Genomic DNA, 19,492 nt, shown 5'->3' with positions numbered 1-19,492 from the left:
CAGTTAAAACACCTGGGAGAGTATCTTTAGCAGTCAGGAACCATCAACAAAAACATTTATAATGAAAGCGCTGGTTTTCATCTGAATAACAAAGCACAAAGCTTTGTGGAGCTCACTTGTATACCTTCAGGTTTTGTCTTCCAAAAGACACGGTTCAGTTGGTCATCTCTAGAAGTCTGTTCTTCAAAACTAAAGAAACAGCGGGCTATTGTAATAAGGTGGTTTTCAAAGGGGTTTGTTGGTATAATGAATCTCAGTCCCAAAAGAGAGAGGCAGAGTACAGAAAATGCTTTACACCTGAGGGAATATTGTGAGAGAGAGAAGCGTTTTTGAAAGAGTTTCTGCCTGCCTCCTTGACCTATCATCACATTGTGTACACATCCAGCAGGGAGAGCCATGGAAAAAATGCTAAAATTAATCCTTGCTTCCAAATATGTGGGAGTTCCTAGACGTGGCAGCCACATTTGCCAACATCACCACTGCGGATCAATCCCCAAATTGCAGGGGAGAAGGGAGCACATTTACCTGCAAACACTACACCATTTGCTGCTGCATGTTTCGTAAAAGGGCAATGTAGGAGACTAAAACATAGGACGAAAGCCACTCGGCAAATAGGAGCACTCATCTCAAAATGGCTACTAGCCCAGGTTTCATTTCTCTGCCGGTGTTCCCCAGAATTCTTTCTATCTATGCAGCACCTCACAAAAGACTTCAATTGCTGCTGACACCACAGATAGAGCCAGAATTTGACAAACACACGAACTACTACTACACACAACAATGTCTGAGGCTCCAGAGACCTAACAACGTTAAATTCATCAGCTTAGTGTTGTTTTTGTTTGAATGGAAGTTAGACACAGCATACAGGCTGCTGGGAGGCAAAGCGGCAACACCTGGCCTGTCCTTTGCCTAATATTGAGGCTGAACTTGAGAGATGCACAAACTTTACCCTCTTTGAGTCTCCTGTTTGATTTCTGGGCAGTGTGCAAAGGAGCCAGAAAACTCCATTTCGCCACAGAAATCTGGAGGATAATAAAGTCTGAGATAATGAGTTGCACTTCCCAGATAAAATCAGAGCCCTTTGCAAGACAGCTCAACGGACATGTCAGCTAATTAAAATTTCAGCTGCAAACCCTGAGCAGCTAGATCAGATCATAACTTAATCAGATTCACACCCCAAAGGAGCAGGTTCACAGTTTGGGGGTGCTTTGGATCCAACTCCGTCACTGGAGTGGCTAGAAGTGCCTTCCGGGGTGGAGCTTGCTAATATGCTGCCCTGTGCAAGGCCATTTGATGCCCTCCCTACAGCCCTCACATCTCCCTTGGGGAAGGAGGTGCAAGGCTCTGGCAGAGTCCTAGAGCCCTCATGCCTCCTCCTCAAAGCCAGGCAAGTGCTTACTGTGCTTTGAGAACGCACCATTCTCGGCTGTGTGCACCGCTCTCACTGCCTTAAATCTGCCTCTGGTGCCTTTTACCAACTGCAGCTGGTTCAACAGCTACAGCCATTCCTGGACTGGGAAAGCACATTAGTGCATGCGCTGTTTGCCTTCAGACTGGATTACTCAATGTGCGGCTTCCCTCACACTTGTGGGATGTGAAACACTGAGCAGTCAAATACAACATCCCTAGAGTGGACATAAAAAGGGGGTGTCTGGAGCAGCCAGTCAGAACTTCCTGTTTCCTCCTGGGCTGGGACAGACTTCCTCTACATGTGACTAGAGGTGGGTGTGGCCTCACCTGTGCAATATCTCAGTGGAGGCCATCTCTCTCTCTCTTTGACTCCATTCCTCAAAGAAGCAACATCTGCTTAGTCTGAAATGCTCTCTTGGCTTCCAGCCAAGAGAGGACAAAGGAGCTATCTCCTTATGGGATAGTTTCCAGGTATATTACTTTTGTAACTTAAGTCTGCTTTCTGGGATCCATCTGTGAACAGAATGAGTGAGTGAGTGAACTCTTTTTATACTTTTATAGAAGACTGTGTCGTGTCTAATCTTTTTATGAGGGAATAAAGGGGAATTTACCAGGAGACTTATTTTAGAGGCTTATACAAGCCTGGCAAATGCTACGCACTGCACAAGTTTAAAAGGGGGAATGTTACTCTGCTAAATTGTAGAACTTGTTAACACAAGTTGGAAAGGATGTAATTAAACAATATATCCTCTCCTGCCTCCCTGAACATTCCCACAACACTTGATCTGCAGTTCATGTGGAGCGCTGCAGCCCAGTTGCCAACAGGAGTGAGGCCTTCTCAACATTTAACACATGTGCTCAGAGGTCTGCACTGATTTGCTACCAGGCCAATAGGAAGCCCTTAACAACCTGGGGCCAGTTTACTTGCGAGATTGCCTTGCCTCACGTGGCCCACTTAACTGCTCCGATTGGTGGAATTGGCATGACTACACAGTGGCATAGCATATGCTACTACTGCCCGGGGCATATGCACATTGGGGCATGTCCAGAGGTGGGCATGGAGGGAGCCTGCTGTGGCTACACCAGCCTAGCCTAGCCCAGCCCTAGCTGCCAAAGCAACTGCTTCAAATCAGTCCAATTGGAGGGGAGCCACTGTTTGGAGATAACACCAAGGCCTTGTGCCTTCCCCCAATGCAGCGTCGCCCAGGATGTATCACTCTGGTCTCCCATCACGCTGATGTGACCCATATCCTCCTGGGACATGAGCGCACGACTAGCAGAGTCCAAAATAGAAGCGTTAGCCCTGAGGTGTAACATCTAATCCTTATTTACTGCAACAAAATAAAAAATAACAGTACAAAGTAAACATGGCTCCTCTTTCTCTCTCTTCCTCGGAGAGAACGCTGAAACAAAACATCACTGTGAGAGAACAGTGGGAGGAAGGGAGCAAACAATTATCTCCCTTTCTGCTTATATAGCTCTAACAATCAGCAGCTGAAATGCATTGCCTACAGACACGTGACCCAACAATCCTATATCTGCAGCGTAGGTGGAGGGGTGAAATCCCAACAGCCACACATGCACCCCGGCAGCCCTCTGCAGCTTTACAAGGCTGGCGTCAGACTGTTGGATCCCAGCACCGAGGGGGGGGCGCACTCGCACAGTGGAACCCAGCCAAGGAGAGGGGCAGCAATGCTGCTGCAGCCTCTTCTCTGCTTCCAACCCCCAGGGTCACACCCTCTTCCTCCCTCCTTGGTGGGTGGGGGTGGGGTAACCGCAGTGCCCTCCCCCCTTTCTGCCTATTGAAATCCAGCAGCTGCCTTCACTGTACCCTTTTCAGCACCTGCTGAAAACATCATTGTTTACACAAGTCTACCCAGATGACCTAGGGACGCGGGTGACGCTGTGGGTTAAACCACTGAGCCTAGGGCTTGCCGATCAGAAGGTCGGCGGTTCGAATCCCTGTGACAGGGTGAGCTCCCGTTGCTCGGTCCCTGCTTCTGCCAACCTATCACTTCCAAAGCACGTCAAAGTGCAAGTAGATAAATAGGTACTGCTCCGGCGGGAAGGTAAACGGTGTTTCTGTGCGCTGCTCTGGTTCGCCAGAAGCGGCTTTGTCATGCTGGCCACATGACCCGGAAGCTGTCTGTGGACAAACGCCCGCTCTCTCAGCCAGTAAAGTGAGATGAGCACCGCAACCCCAGACAGAGTCGTCCGCGACTGGACCTAATGGTCAGGGGTCCCTTTACCTTTACCTTTACCCAGATGACCTAAGGTCATTCTAATCTGTTTTAGTATTTTAACTTTTGTATGTTTTAAAGTAGGGTTTTAATTGTTCTTGGTTTTCTTGTTTTCTCCTTTTGCAAACCAATTTGAGGGTTTGGGTTTTTTTTTTACAATCAAGTTGTGCACTGATGTTAGGGTAGGTAATAAGTAGGTAAAAAACGTCTTGCAAGATCCGAGCTCTGTTTGAAGCCAGTGAAGAAGAAGAACATAGCGCCTGAAATGTTAAGGGCCATCAAAGGAGATCAGATTCCACGAGGAGATCCCTTCTGCTTTATTTTTAGTTCAAAGTGACTGCACCAGAGGGGAGTGGATCAATTTGGGGAAGCTGTGTTTGGGAGAGGGTGAGCTTAACGCTCTCCCTGCCTATCTGAATTCCTCTCTGCCTTCTCTGCCCATCCGAATGACACAGCTCACCCACCGCTGCCCTCCCAGGAGAAAACGCACAAGTGCCACTGCTCTTCTCCCACAGAGCAAATAGCTTTTTAATTTTTATCGGGCTTTTTAATCCTCTGCTGTTTGCTTTAACGCTGCTTTGTATTTGTTTTATGTCTACTGGCTGCATTTACGCCACTCTTTCCACTTGTGTTGCTTTAATATTTTGTTTTAATTTGCTTTTATTGTAATTTTAGATGCTTCATAAGCTGCCCTGGAAGCTCCCTGTGGGGTAGAGTATAAATCTCTGAAAACAAGGAAGCGCAGAGAAAGGAGGAGAAGGAAGTGGAAGGAGGGCAGGACTCTACTCCGGCAGCACCACTTTCCCAGTCGCACCCAAAGGGGCTTCCAGAACAGCTGTCAACTTTCGTTTTTTAAAGTGTGCATAGATCTTCCTGTGTCCTAAAGGGATGCTGTAAAGACTTTGAATTTTGATTGCTATGCACCTTTATGAAAATAAGTGTAAATAAGAGAACTGGGCCAAAGCAAACAAGATGAATTTTAACAGGGAGAAATGTAAAGTACTACACTTGGGCAAAAAATAATAATGAAAGGCACAAATACAGGATGGGTGAGTCCTGGCTTGAGAGCAGTACATGTGAAAAGGATCTAGGAGTCTTGACATGAGTCAACAGTGTGATGCAGCAGTTAAAAAAAGCCAATGCAATTCTGGGCTGCATCAATAGGAGTATAGCATCTAGATCAAGAGAAGTAATAGTACCACTGTATTCTGCTCTGGTCAGACCTCACCTGGAATACTGTGTCCAGTTCTGGGCACCACAGTTCAAGAAGGATACTGACAAGCTGGAAGGTGTCCAGAGGAGGGCAACCAAAATGGTCAAAGGCCTGGAAACGATGCCTTATGAGGAACGGCTTAGGGAGCTGGGTATGTTTAGCCTGGAGAAGAGAAGGTTAAGGGGTGATATGATAGCCATGTTCAAATATATCAAAGGATGTCATATAGAGGAGGGAGAAAGGTTGTTTTCTGCTGCTCCAGAGAAGCAGACACGGAGCAATGGATTCAAACTACAAGAAAGAAGATTCCACCTAAACATTAGGAAGAACTTCCTGACAGTAAGAGCTGTTGGACAGTGGAATTTGCTGCCAAGGAGTGTGGTGGAGTCTCCTTCTTTGGAGGTCTTTAAGCGGAGGCTTGACAGCCATCTGTCAGGAATGCTTTGATGGTGTTTCCTGCTTGGCAGGGGGTTGGACTGGATGGCCCTTGTGGTCTCTTCCAACTCTAGGATTCTATGATCCTATGATTAATACCAAACACACAAAAATCGTAACTGGATGATAAAGTAGTCTTAATTTTGCATCGTTTTTAACATATAAACAGATATAATACAGAACTAGAACATAATTATACATAGGTACAAATATTCAACCGGAAATTCTGTGACATCAAATGTCAATACGTATCACGAGATCCACAAAGTACAGATAAGGGGGGGGGGGGTTATTTACTGATAAATATTAATACCATCAGGCATGTTTGGGCTTCAGTTTCATCATGGGTCAAGCAGCAATGGCTACTTCAGGAGAAAGCAAGTCCAATTTCCCATAGGATTTTCAAACACTGTTAGGTACAACAACCCTTGAGGCAAACAGCTTGAAAGATCTTTTAGAAGCACTGTCGAAAGGGGCTATCCATTATAATTATCATCATCATTGCCTCTAATAGCGAGCTTAGCTCATTGAGCGCCTCCTGTTTTTGAGGGGAGATGAGGCCGGACACAAAAAGGCAGAGGTTTTTCTACATTATCAGGGGACTCTCCTAGGTACACAGTTGTATCCAAGCATGATATTCAACTAAGTTTTACTCCAAGTAGACCCACTGTAATATGCACGACTAAGTTAGCTACATTAATTTAAATGGCTCTACTCTGTGTAAAACATAGCCAAACGCCAACCCCTTTAAAATACTATTTATTCATTTATTTTTAATCTCAGATACAGCAGTCTAGTCAGGATCTGCATGCTCCCAGGACTTACAGACTGTTGGGGCTGGTTGAGCCTATAAAGATAGGGAAATCTTAAAAAAAAAAAAAAAAACTAAACTCCCCACACAGTACAGCAGCATATTCCTGCATTGCAGAGAGTTTGGACCAGGTGGTCTTCAGGGCACTAGCGGAGGAAGGGGGGATGCAGTAGGTGTGGTCTGCTCCTGGTGTCATCATCCCTGAGGGGGTGACATTGTCATGGCACCCCCTGGGAAGCTGGCCACTTGCTGCGGGCAGCTAGCCCCATCCCCAGGTGCAGAGCATGTGCGCTGCTCCAGGTTGCAGAGCAGCTAGCTCCACCTCTGCCTCAGGGTCCCTTGCAACTCTATGATCCTATGATTCCATTGCCTGGAGATTGAATTTTGAGGTGCATATGGAACACCAAGGGAGCAACTGCCTTTGCTGTAACTTTGCTTGAGAGAGTCACGATGAGAACCCCACTCCAGCCTCATCGCAGTTTTGTCAAAATCCTGGATTACACTATGTTCACTTCCGTCTGTGGTGGTGGGAGAGAGAGAGGGAGAGGGGGAGAGAGAGAGAGAGAGAGAGAGAGAGAGAGAGAGAGAGAGAGAGAGAGACTTAATCTGCAATCCTATACACTGGTGTAAGAAGGGTGGGGTGTAGGGGGTGGGGCGCCCTGGGCAGCAGGATCCCGATAGGGTACCATCTCGGCATGCCCCGCCCCCAGAACGCGCGCCACGGCCCTGCGGGCAGCGCACCATGGCCCCAGAACGCGCACCAGCCCCACCCCCACCAGCTTCAGACCCCCAGTGCTGGAGCATGAAGCTCCGCCACTGATCCTATATACCGGTACATCTTCCCAGGAGTAAGCCACATTTAGCTCAATTGGATTTACGTCTCAGAAGACATGTATAGGATGGCACCCAAAATCTGAACCCTCTAGCTCTACATAGCATGGTAGAGCAGTGTTTTTCAACCTTTTTTGGGCAAGGGCACACTTGTTTCATGAAAATTCACGAGGCACACCACCATTAGAAAATGTTAAAAAAATTAACTCTGTGCCTATATTGACTATATATAAAGTAATTTCCCACGGCACACCAGGCAACATCTTGCGGCACACTAGTGTGCCGCGGAACAGTGGTTGAAAAACACTGTGGTAGAGGCCTCTTCTGAAATCCCCTCCTCCTGAGATGCCTGTATACGCTGCAACATTTTGTTGATCTCCCACTAATTCCCTTAATTCTGAATTTGAGCGTCCCTGGTACGATCTGCCTGAAATGGGGCGCATAAAAATAAGGTAGGGGTTTATACACATGCCAGGCGCTCATGGTCCCTGGTCTGGAACAAGTATCGTAATATTAAAAACAACACACACACACACACACCAGTCCAATAAGGACCTGTGAGCTTTCAAGACCTATGAGATAATGGGTAATTGAAACAAGGAATCTTAAGAGTGAAAGTTGAGGTGGAGAAAGAAGAAATTGATGTAACAGTAACATTAATTTCCCCTTCATGGATCACTGCCTTGTCGTGGCGAAGGGGCTTGAATTACTCAGGCAAGCTATGGACAAGTCAAGATGGACAGGTCATAGCGGAGAGTTTGGACCAAACGTGATCCACCTGGAGAAGGAACTGGCAAGCCGCTCCAGTATCCCTGCCAAGAAAACTCCATGGACAAAGACAACAGGCATATAAAAGATATGACGCTGGAAGATGAGCCCCTCAGGTCGGAAGGCGTCCAACTTGCTACTGGGGAAGAGCGGAGGACAAGTACAAGTAGATCCAGAGCTGATGAAGCGGCTGGGCCAAAGCCGAAAGGACGCTCAGTTGCGGATATGTCTGGAAGCGAAAGGAAAGTCCAATGCTGTAAAGAAAAGTATTGCATAAGAACCTGGAATGTAAGAACCATGAACCTTGGTAAGCTGGATGTGGTAAAAAATGAGATGGCAAGAATAAACATTGACATCCTAGGCATCAGTGAACTAAAATGGACAGGAATGGGCGAATTCAGTTCGGATGACTATCATATCTACTACTGTGGGCAGGAATCCCGTAAAAGAAATGGAGTGGCCCTCATAGTCAACAAAAGAGTGGCGAAAGCTGTACTGGGATGCAACTTCAAAAATGATAGAATGATCTCGATACGAATCCAAGGCAGTCCTTTTAACATCACAGTAATCCAAGTTTATGCACCAACTACCAGTGCTGAAGAAACTGAAATTGATCAATTCTATGAAGACTTACAACACCTTATAGAAATGACACCAAAGAAGGATGTTCTTCTCATTATAGGGGATTGGAATGCTAAAGTAGGAAGTCAAGAGATAAAAGGAACAACTGGCAAGTTTGGCCTTGGAGATCAAAATGAAGCAGGGCAAAGGCTAATAGAGTTCTGTCAAGAGAACAAGCTGGTCATCACAAACACTCTTTTCCAACAACACAAGAGACGACTCTACACATGGACATCACCAGATGGGCAACATCGAAATCAGATTGATTATATTCTCTGCAGCCAAAGATGGAGAAGCTCTATACACTCAGCAAAAACAAGACCTGGAGCTGACTGTGGCTCAGATCATCAGCTTCTTATAGCAAAATTCCAGCTTAAACTGAAGAAAGTAGGAAAAACCACTGGGCCAGTAAGATTCAATCTAAATCAAATTCCTTATGAATACGCAGTTGAAGTGAAGAACAGGTTCAAGGATTTAGATTTGGTGGATAGAGTACCTGAAGAACTGTGGATGGAGGCTCGTAACATTATACAGGAGACAGCAACGAAAACTATCCCAATGAAAAAGAAATGCAAGAAAGCAAAGTGGCTGACCAATGAGGCCTTACAAATAGCGGGGGAGAGAAGACAAGCAAAATGCGAAGGAGATCGTGAAAGATACAGGAAATTGAATGCAGATTTCCAAAGAATAGCAAGGAGAGACAAGAGGGCCTTTCTAAACGAGCAATGCAAGAAATAGAGGAAAATAACAGAATGGGAAAAACCAGAGATTTATTCAAGAAAATTGGAGATATGAAAGGAACATTTCGTACAAAGATTACCACAATCAAGGACAAAAGTGGAAAGGACCTAACAGAAGCAGAAGACATCAAGAAGAGGTGGCAAGAATACACAGAGGAATTATACCAGAAAGATATGGAGGTCTCATACACCCCAGGAAATGTGGTTGCTGACCTTGAGCCAGACATCCTGGAGAGTGAAGTCAAATGGGCCTTAGAAAGCCTTGCTAACAACAAGGCCAGTGGAAGTGATGATATTCCAGCTGAACTATTTAAAATTTTAAAAGAGGATGCTGTTAAGGTGCTGCACTCAATATGCCAGCAAGTTTGGAAAACTCAGCAGTGGCCAGAGGATTGGAGAAGATCAGTCTACATCCCAATCCCAAAGAAGGGCAGTGCCAAAGAATGCTCCAACTACCGCACAATTGCACTCATTTCACACGCTAGCAAGGTTATGCTTAAAATTCTACAAGGCAGGCTTAAGCAGTATGTGGACCGAGAACTCCCAGAAGTGCAAGCTGGATTTCGAAGAGGCAGAGGAACCAGAGACCAAATTGCAAACATGCGCTGGATTATGGAGAAAGCCAGAGAGTTCCAGAAAAACATCTACTTCTGCTTCATTGATTATGCAAAAGCATTTGACTGTGTCGACCACAGCAAACTATGGCAAGTTCTTAAAGAAATGGGAGTGCCGGATCACCTCATTTGCCTCCTGAGAAATCTCTATGTGGGACAAGAAGCTACAGTTAGAACTGGATATGGAACAACTGATTGGTTCAAAATTGGGAAAGGAGTACGACAAGGCTGTATATTGTCTCCCTGCTTATTTAACTTATATGCAGAATACATCATGCGAAAGGCTGGACTGGATGAATCCCCAACTGGAATTAAGATTGCCGGAAAAAATATCAACAACCTCAGATATGCTGATGATACTACCTTGATGGCAGAAAGTGAGGAAGAATTGAAGAACCTTTTAATGAGGGTGAAAGAAGAGAGTGCAAAATATGGTCTGAAGCTCAACATCAAAAAAACTAAGATCATGGCCACTGGTCCCATCACCTCCTGGCAAATAGAAGGGGAAGAAATGGAGGCAGTGAGAGATTTCACTTTCTTGGGTTCCATGATCACTGCAGATGGTGACAGCAGTCACGAAATCAGAAGACGCCTGCTTCTTGGGAGAAAAGCAATGACAAACCTAGACAGCATCTTAAAAAGCAAAGACATCACCTTGCCGACAAAAGTCCGTATAGTTAAAGCTATGGTTTTCCCAGTAGTAATGTACGGAAGTGAGAGCTGGACCATAAAGAAGGCTGATCGCCGTAGAATTGATGCTTTTGAATTATGGTGCTGGAGGAGACTCTTGAGAGTCCCGTGGACTGCAAGAAGATCAAACCTATCCATTCTCAAAGAAATCAGCCCTGAGTACTCACTAGAAGGACAGATCCTGAAGTTGAGGCTCCAGTACTTTGGCCACCTCATGAGAAGAGAAGACTCCCTAGAAAAGACCCTGATGTTGGGAAAGATGGAGGGCACAAGGAGAAGGGGACGACAGAGGATGAGATGGTTGGACAGTGTTCTTGAAGCTACTAACATGAGTTTGGCCAAACTGCGAGAGGCAGTGAAGGATAGGCGTGCCTGGCGTGCTCTGGTCCATGGGGTCACGAAGAGTCGGACACGACTGAACGACTGAACAACAACAACAACATTAATTTAAATTGGAGATGGGGGTTGTGTGTGAGGCTCGTACCGTAAACTCCTCAACCCTGTTTCCCCCCTAGGGTGCTTGCACATGGCGGCTTATTGCGAACTTGGTGCTGCTTACGCACGCGTGTTTTGCCCAACATGCACACATCATTCTCATCAAAATGCCAACCCCTCGCATAATATTTTCTCATTTAATCTGGATTTACAGTTTCTGTGGAAAATCCAATAAGTAATAAAGTACCTGCGGAAACAGTAAATCCAAATTAAAATGTGGGGTGTGGAGAACATGGGGTGGCATTTTGATGAGGATGACATTGTATGGATGCTGTGAAAAAAAACTGGATGCGTGAGACTAAAATAACCTGCCATGTGGAAACATCCTCCATACCATTCCGAAAGTCAGCCTCCTGTCCTGTTTGGTCTTAGGCTTATAAATAAAGATGAGAAGGGGTAGCCATTCCTTTCCTTCATTCACAGACACCTATGATGCTCACCAAAAGCCACAGGGAACAGTTCTTCATGGCATTTTCAGTGGGTTAGAAGGTCAAGGGAGAAGCGGCAATGGCGACCCATGGGTCAAACCTGAATTGAATTTTGGCATTTGTTCCACCTGTACCTGTGACAGCCTTTGCTCCCACCCCTCACACATACATTACCAATCCTATTTTTTTCCAAAGGCTGGGGATGCTTATATGTATGTATGTGTGTGTGTTTATATATATATATATATATATATATATATATATATATATATATATATATATATATATATATATACACATATACACATACATATATATTACTAGCTGACGCGTTGCTGTGGTTTTTTAATGGTTTTTTTTAAAAAAATGATTGCATTGATTTAGTGAAATTGAAGAAGTTCCCCTGTTCAACTTCTGGTTTGTCCCAGCCACAACAACCCTGTGTTGTAGCTCAGGCTGGCCCAGGGTCACTCGGCGAGCTTAGTAGCGAGATTCGAACCCTGGTCTCTCTCTTAAATGCCCCTTTAATAGAATTAAACCCTTGCCCTAGATTTACTATCTCTTCCCCCCCCCTCTGGAAACTTGATACATGGTACAGTCCGCTCTGGCATTGAGCCTGGGGTCAGAAGGGACCATAACGATGCAAGGAGGGGGGGTGGGGAACTGGTAGGGTCCTTATACAATTGTGTGCGGCGCTTTTTCCTCTTCTGATAACTGGAGTTTCGTTTGTAAAGCGATACAGCAGTGCAGAAAGGATTGTGTGTGGAGACAGGATAGGGAGCGAAGCATAGTTGCTGAGCTTTCTCATCCTACATTCCCCCCCTCCCCGCCATAAGGAATGGTATGGCCCAGGCCTAAAAACCTTTTCCTGCCTGGAGCTGAAACTACTAAGAAGAGTTTAGGCCTTCCCCTTAACTGTTTTTTTGGCGGTAAGGCCCTTGGCAGAGGCTGGGGCTAGGGAAATTAATGGGGGGTTTCCCTGCTGTCTGAAAATGGCTGACTGAGGTGAAAAAGGTTTTTTTGGTTGGCGCACAGTCTGTGACGCTGCCTTGTGATGAGCCTTTCTATTGGTTGTTGTTCAAAGTCTTCAGTTCTGTTGCTGGTGACACATAATGGGTGCGCCAATTTCCCCCCCCCCCCTTTATTCTATATTTTAGGCATGACAGGTGTGGTTTTTTTTTTAATTTTTATTATGCCAGATCCTTCCTCGATGGTCATGTTACGCTTTGTCCTAATTTGATGCTGTTTGGTGCAGCGGTTATGGAGCAAGGTAGTGTCACGCGCGCACGCAATGGGCACATTTATATATATATAGATTGGTATGCTCTGTGCACTAACTTTCCTTTTACACACACATATCCTGTATTAGATGTTGCCGAATGCACAATTCTAACCAACCTGATCGTAACATAACCAGAATTTCCATTGTGAAATTAGAGATTCTACTAAAAAATCTTTTGGGGAAAAAGTATTAAAGGAGACGGGCCAGTGAATACATTCAGGCTAAGAAACGAATGCAGAGCAAGCTATTTCACTGTAAACAGATATCTCAGAAAGGTAAGAGCCTTCAGAAATGTTTAACAGTAGAGAGGATCCAGCTGTGTTCCTTTGCGGTGAGAACTAGGCTGGGACAAGAACACAGGAGTGCCCCTCTTTTCACCTGTGAAATGTTGGGATGTTTGCAAATTCATATTGAATCATTTTGAATATGGTCAACAAACCTACCTTCCCTCTTATTCCAAACTATATTTGACATGTGCATGTTACATTCTGCAAAAATACTGGGGGGTTTTCATCTTTTATCCAACATAAATTCATTCTATGTGTCTTAACCTATAATTCATTTTTCTATTGATTGCATCTCTCTATATTTAGGGGTTGATCCAAAATGGCACAGCAGGGATGCTTTTCATGACACCTTGCAGCCATCACAACACAGGGGTCTGTTTTAGCCATCTTTTAGCAGGGTCCCACAGACAGGGGCAAAACTGTTCACATCAGTTATCCTTAGCTGGCAGAAGTTCCTTAGCTTTCCCAAAATGGGATAAAGATTACAATTCTGAGCCCTGCCCCCAACCCTGGGAACATTGCTCTATTTATTAGACAAATGTTAAAACCCTCACCCCTTGGAAAAGGTGAGGGGGGGGAATGTGCACCACAAAAGAATCAGTCTAAATAATATTCATTGTTGTGAGTTTCCTTTAGCATAGTTATTATTCGGGGGAGGCGTTATAACCCATTCCAATTTCAATATATGGATGCCCATCACATTCCTGGTGGCAACTAGACGCCCCCGTTAAAATATTTCCCAAGATCCCTGAGGCCTAGAATATTGCTGCTGCCAGGGCTTCTTTTCAGCCAGAAATCACTGGAACTCAGTTCTGGCACCTCTCAGGTGGGCACCATTGCCATTATAAGAGAACAAGGGAGGCGTTCATGGTGAGTTCCAGCACCTCTTTTCTTGAGAAATAGTACTGGCTGCTGCAGCATTTAAGGTGCCAGGATAGGAGCAGGCGACAAACATTACCTCATAGAACCCAAATCGAGCATGCTCATGAAAGCATCTCCGGCACAACAGATCTCCGGGACACCTATGTCCATTCTAAGGACTTGGGCATTCTGAGGAACTGCATTTCCCAGATTTCCTTGCACTTGAGGTAATGCTGTTGCCACATTCAAGGCATCAGGAAGCAGGGGAAGGAAATCTAGGCTGGAGAAGAACTTCTCAGCCCACTTTGGAATGCAGGTAAGCATTATGCGCTGGACATATTTGTGTTCCAAGTCAGGAACCACAAATGTTGGCAACTTTGCTAATGGAACTTTGGTGGCAGGAGGACTCAGAGAATCAGAACTGCTACATGTGTGAACTGTTGCACTGTAGTAACTGTGACTCACGAAGTATCAAAGGGCTTAAGACTGGGACTGGTGGAGTTCAAAAGATGAGCTCCTCCAGCTTGAAAAGCCTCACTCCTACACAGCCATACAAATTCAGACCTGGCATTTTGGGGGGTTTGCTCTGTCTTCCCCCTTCTGTTTCTTGGCAGTGGTCATGCACCAAGGTAGGACAGTGACAAAGTCTTTCTAGAGTCATACCTCCCCATTTGGGAAGGCAGTGTCCCAAGCACCAGGGGACTGAGAAACATAATTATTCACTGTATGGTCTTAGGCACCCTAGAGAACTACAATTCCCCTGGCAAACTGGTATTTAGAACAAAGCAACAGCAGTGTTTGAGGTGCAAGGAGCACTGGGAAATGTAGCACTCCAGAACAGCTAATATGCATTTGCTAAATAATAATAATAATAATAATAATAATAATAATAATAATAATAATAATAATGTTTTAATTTATACCCCGCCCTTCCCAGCCAAAAACCAGGCTCAGGGCGGCTAACACTAATTAAAACTCCAGCAAAAACATAACACAATCAATTTAAAATAACAGATTAAAATACAAATTTAAAAATTCAATATTAAAACTGCAGTCTCATTTTCAAATAACCCACCAATAAAAGAATGATGCATAACTATCAAACAGAAACCAACCCAAAGGCCAGGTGGAACAGCTCCGTCTTGCAGGCCCTGCGGAAAGATGCCAAATCCCGCAGGGCCCTGGTCTCTTGTCTTAGACTGTTCCACCAAGTCAGTGCCAATACTGAGAAAGCCCTGGCCCTAGTTGAGGCCAACCTAGCGTCTTTGTTGCTCGGGACCTCCAAAAGATTATTATTTGAGGACCTTAAGGTCCTACATGGGACATGACCCAAGCTCTGGTGGCTGGGATGCCAACATGGGAGGAGGAAGGCCCTGCTCAGTGGTGTTAGGTGGCCTCTTCCTGCTTCTCTGCCAATAGCTGCAAGTAAGTTTGAAGGAAAAGAAGGGCCAGCAGTGCAATGCTGGGGAGTTTACACACCTGAGGATTGTGAGGAGCTGGGAAGCAGTGGTAACCAGACCCTATCACAATTCCATAATCAAGAGCATTGTCATGTTTCCAAATCTGGAACTGGGTGTTGGGGAAAATTAGCCTATTTTCAAGTCCAACCCAAATGAAAATAACCCACTTTGCTCAGTGCACCTCACTAGGCGGTCTCACTAAGGCCAGCTTGAGTTTTGAGGGGGGGCTCTGGTGAGCGCCTTCCTGTGTCACTAGGCCATGGTGGGCTCACCAAGCAGCAGCCAAGGTGGACAGCATCACCCTGAAGTCTGCCAGGTAACTGGGATGAGCTGCCATTTTCATTTCCCACATCAAGTCACAGCAACAGTACACCAGAATCACTGTGGAGAATTTAAAAAGAGCTTGACGCAGCCAGACAGCATTGCTCAAATCACCAGGCCAGAAAAAATAAGTTAAATGGTGACCCAAGAAATAAACTGTTGTGGTGGGACCTTGACAGCTGCCCAAAGATGGCAGGTGACGACAGCAGTCCTAGCACACCCCATCTTCAGAATGGGGGTCATACTGCTGCTCTTTGGGGCAGTTGTAAAAATGGTTGAAAGCATAGAATCATATAATAGTAGAGTTGGAAGAGACCTTGAGGGTCATCTCGTCTAACCGTCTGCAATGCAGGAATATGAATTAAAGCATCCATGACAGATAGCCATCCAACCAACCTCTGCTTTATAAACTTCCAAGGAAGGAGAGTGCACAGCCTCCCTAGGGAGTCCGTTCCACTGTCCTGAAGCTCTTGCTGATGTTTAGTCAGAATCTCCTTTCTTCTAACTGGAATCCATTGGTTCGGGACCTGTCCTCTGAAGCAGGAGAAAACAAGCTTGCTCCATCTCCCAAGTGAGAGCCCTTAAGATATTTGAAGATGGCTATCATATCTCTTCTTAGTCTCCCCTTTTTCAGGTTAAACAACACCCAGCTCCCTCAACCGTTCCTCATCAGACTTGGTTTTCCAGACCCTCTATCGTCTTGGTTGCCCTCCTCTGCACACATTACAGCTGGTCAACATCCTTCTTAAATTGTGGTACCCAGAATTGGACACAAGTACTCCAGGTGTTAGGGACCCAGGTGGCGCTGTGGGTTAAACCACAGAGTCTAGGGCTAGCTGATCAGAAGGTCGGCGGTTCGAATCCCTGCCACGGGGTGAGCTCCCGTTGCTCAGTCCCAGCTCCTGCCCACCTAGCAGTTCGAAAGCACGTCAAAGTGCAAGTAGATAAATAGGGACCGCTCCGGCGGGAAGGTAAACGGCGTTTCCGTGTGCTGCTCTGGTTCACCAGAAGCGGCTTTGTCATGCTGGCCACATGACCCGGAAGCTGTCTGCGGACAAACGCCGGCTCCCTCGGCCTATAGAGCGAGATGAGCGCCGCAACCCCAGAGTCGGACATGACTGGACCTGATGGTCAGGGGTCCCTTTACCTTTACCTTTTACTCCAGGTGTGGTCTGAGCAAGGCAGAATAGAGCGGTACTGTTGCTTCCCTTGATCTGGACACTATACTTCTGTTGATGTAGCCTAGAATAGCATTAGCATTTTTTGCTGCTGCATCACACTGTTGTCTCGGGTCAAGCTTGTGGTCTAAGTCTCCCAGATCTTCTTCACATGCACTACTGCCAATCCAGGTGTCTCCCATCTCATATTTGTGCATATTTATGCCTGCCTAAGATAGAGCACACAACGTGTGCTGAGTACTATTATTAATGTCAATGCTTTTCTCCACCCTTCTAGGGCACCTAGATTACATTCCCCACTGCAGTGGCCATGGCAACTTCAGCCTGGAATCCTGTGGTTGTGTCTGCAATGAAGGCTGGGCTGGGAAGAACTGCTCCGAGCCCCTCTGCCCCATGGGCTGCTCAAGCCGGGGCGTGTGCGTTGATGGCCAGTGCATCTGTGACAGTGACTATAGCGGAGAGGATTGCTCAGAGGCCCGCTGCCCCACCGACTGCAGCTCCCGAGGGCTCTGCGTGGACGGAGAATGCATCTGCGAAGAGGGCTTTGCTGGCGAAGACTGCAGTGAGCTCAGGTGCCCCGAGGACTGCTCAGGAAAGGGGAAATGTGCCAACGGGACTTGCATCTGCCAGGAGGGCTACGTGGGGGAAGACTGCGGGCAGCTGAGATGCCTCAACGCCTGCAGCGGGCGCGGATTCTGCCAGGAGGGCCTGTGCTCTTGCGAGGAAGGCTACCAGGGGCGAGACTGCTCAGCAGGTAGGGTGGCATGTCAGCCAGGCAGGCTGCGTGATTCCCTCTGTACGAGGCACAGCCCATGTTTCCTAGTAATTGTTCCTGCTCAGTCAGTGCACATATTTCTCCTTTTTATAGGTTCTGCAGATTCCTCCTTTTTTAAATAAAAAATGTTGCTGCTATGCAGCTGTAGGCATGCTAGCATGCTGGCTTCCCTTCCATCACCCATCCGATGCATTATCATATATTTACATAATAATGTTGTTGAAGCTATTGTAACTATTTCACAGGTACAACCAGATGCATTGTGAAAAGCTGACATTCTATTAAATCGCCTTGACTTTGTTTGAAAAGGGAGGTGTCACCGTAGCGAGTTTCCCCACATGCAATGATGAGAAATTAGAGCAAGAAAGGCTGTTGAGCACAGTTGGTATGGCAGAAAGGGAAGCGGCTTTGGCAATGTCTTGTGGCAGAGGGGCTTTGGCAGCGATCTTTGGGGTAAGAAGTCAGGTGTTGCCATGAGAACTCAAGACTGTGAAATCTTGAGACAAAATAGAAAATTCTTTCCAGTAGCACCTTAGAGACCAACTGAGTTAGTTCTTGGTATGAGCTTTCGTGTGCATGCACACTTCTTCAGATACCAGGTATCTGAAGAAGTGTGCATGCACACGAAAGCTCATACCAAGGTGCTACTGGAAAGAATTTTCTATTTTGTTTCGACTATGGCAGACCAACACGGCTACCCACCTGTAACTGAAATCTTGAGACAACAGCAGTGAAGGGTCCTCTATTGGGCTTTATAGGGCACTGCCATACCATGTTCAGTCTGCCCCGAACCAGCCCCCACATGCCCACCTCTTTGCAGTAAGGGAGGCACTGCCAGGCACCTCCTCTTCCTCCTTGGTCTCAGTGTTGCCTTTCTAGAATGCAGCAGGCAGGAGAATGGGGACAAAACCAGAAATAGTTGGCTCCACCTACGTTTGGTTTGCTGGTACGCAGGTGGCACTGTGGGTTAAACCACAGAGCCTAGGGCTTGCAGATCAGAAGGTCGGCGGTTCGAATCCCCGCGACGGGGTGAGCTCCCGTTGCTCGGTCCCAGCTCCTGCCCACCTAGCAGTTCGAAAGCACGTCAAAGTGCAAGTAGATAAATAGGTACCGCTCCGGCGGGAAGGTAAATGGTGTATCCGTGCGCTGCTCTGGTTCCGTGTGCTGCTGTGGCTTAGTCATGCTGGCCACATGACCCAGAAGCTGTACGCCGGCTCCCTCGGCCAATAAAGCAAGATGAGCGCCGCGATCCCAGAGTTGGACATGACTGGACCTAATGGTCAGGGGTCCCTTTACCTTTACCTTTACATTTGGTTTATTGACTCTGGCTCCACCCACTGCTGGCCGGCCAACCTTCCACACAACGTACACCAGCCTCCACTGGACAACACTGGTGTATGAGGCTGTTCCAAGAAAAGAACATTATTTGTTCAGGAGCCCTGACCTCAGAAACAAATACTGGAAGGAAAGTCGTCAAAAGCTCCATGACTGGCATCAGCTGGGATGCCATTTTCCTGTTTTGCCAAAGGCAACTCCAGGAAGGATCAAGAAGATTCCAAACTGTGATCTGACTAGCTGCTTTTCTGTTTAACTGTTGGCATCTGAAAGGCCCAATTGCACACCTTAGAATGCTATCTTGGGAATTCTACAGGAGACAGTTGGCTGGGTTACACCCCTGGCTTTTGCTACTGATTTACCGTGGCCAGGGCTAAATCCTGTGCCTGCATTGGGAATTCTTGCCATCCTTTAGTCAAGTAACCATGTGCCCTTGTCTTTACTTTTTTAAAAGTATGTGTCTAGAGGAGCATCGGGGCTGTTATCGAAAGCATTTTTCCACGTGTCCACTCAAGAAGGCTATTTGAGCAATAAGATAAAAGCACCGCTTGGCATTTCTCACTTAAAACAACAAGCTTGAGTCTGATGAGGGGTGCTCAGCAGCACAGTGCTGTCTCCTAACCCAATGCGGTTTGGTGTCTCTGCTAAATAAATTCTCCACTCTTGAGGGAATGCAGAAAATGAAGGCGGTGGCCAG

General features: G+C 46.3%; 1 protein-coding gene across 1 annotated transcript in view; it reads left to right on the top strand.

Moving 5' to 3' along the window:
* Nucleotides 1-19,492, top strand: part of TNR (tenascin R) — a 213,709-nt gene that overhangs the window by 119,753 nt on the left and 74,464 nt on the right. Inside the window, 1 exon segment of the mRNA XM_033151259.1 lies at nucleotides 16,963-17,439. Coding sequence (XP_033007150.1) covers nucleotides 16,963-17,439 — 477 coding nt within the window.

This window comes from Lacerta agilis, chromosome 6, assembly GCF_009819535.1.
Source record: "Lacerta agilis isolate rLacAgi1 chromosome 6, rLacAgi1.pri, whole genome shotgun sequence".
In the NCBI taxonomy this organism is placed as follows: domain Eukaryota; kingdom Metazoa; phylum Chordata; class Lepidosauria; order Squamata; family Lacertidae; genus Lacerta; species Lacerta agilis.
The sequence above is the reverse complement of the archived record's forward strand: the minus strand, read 5'-3'. Positions and strand labels throughout refer to the sequence as shown.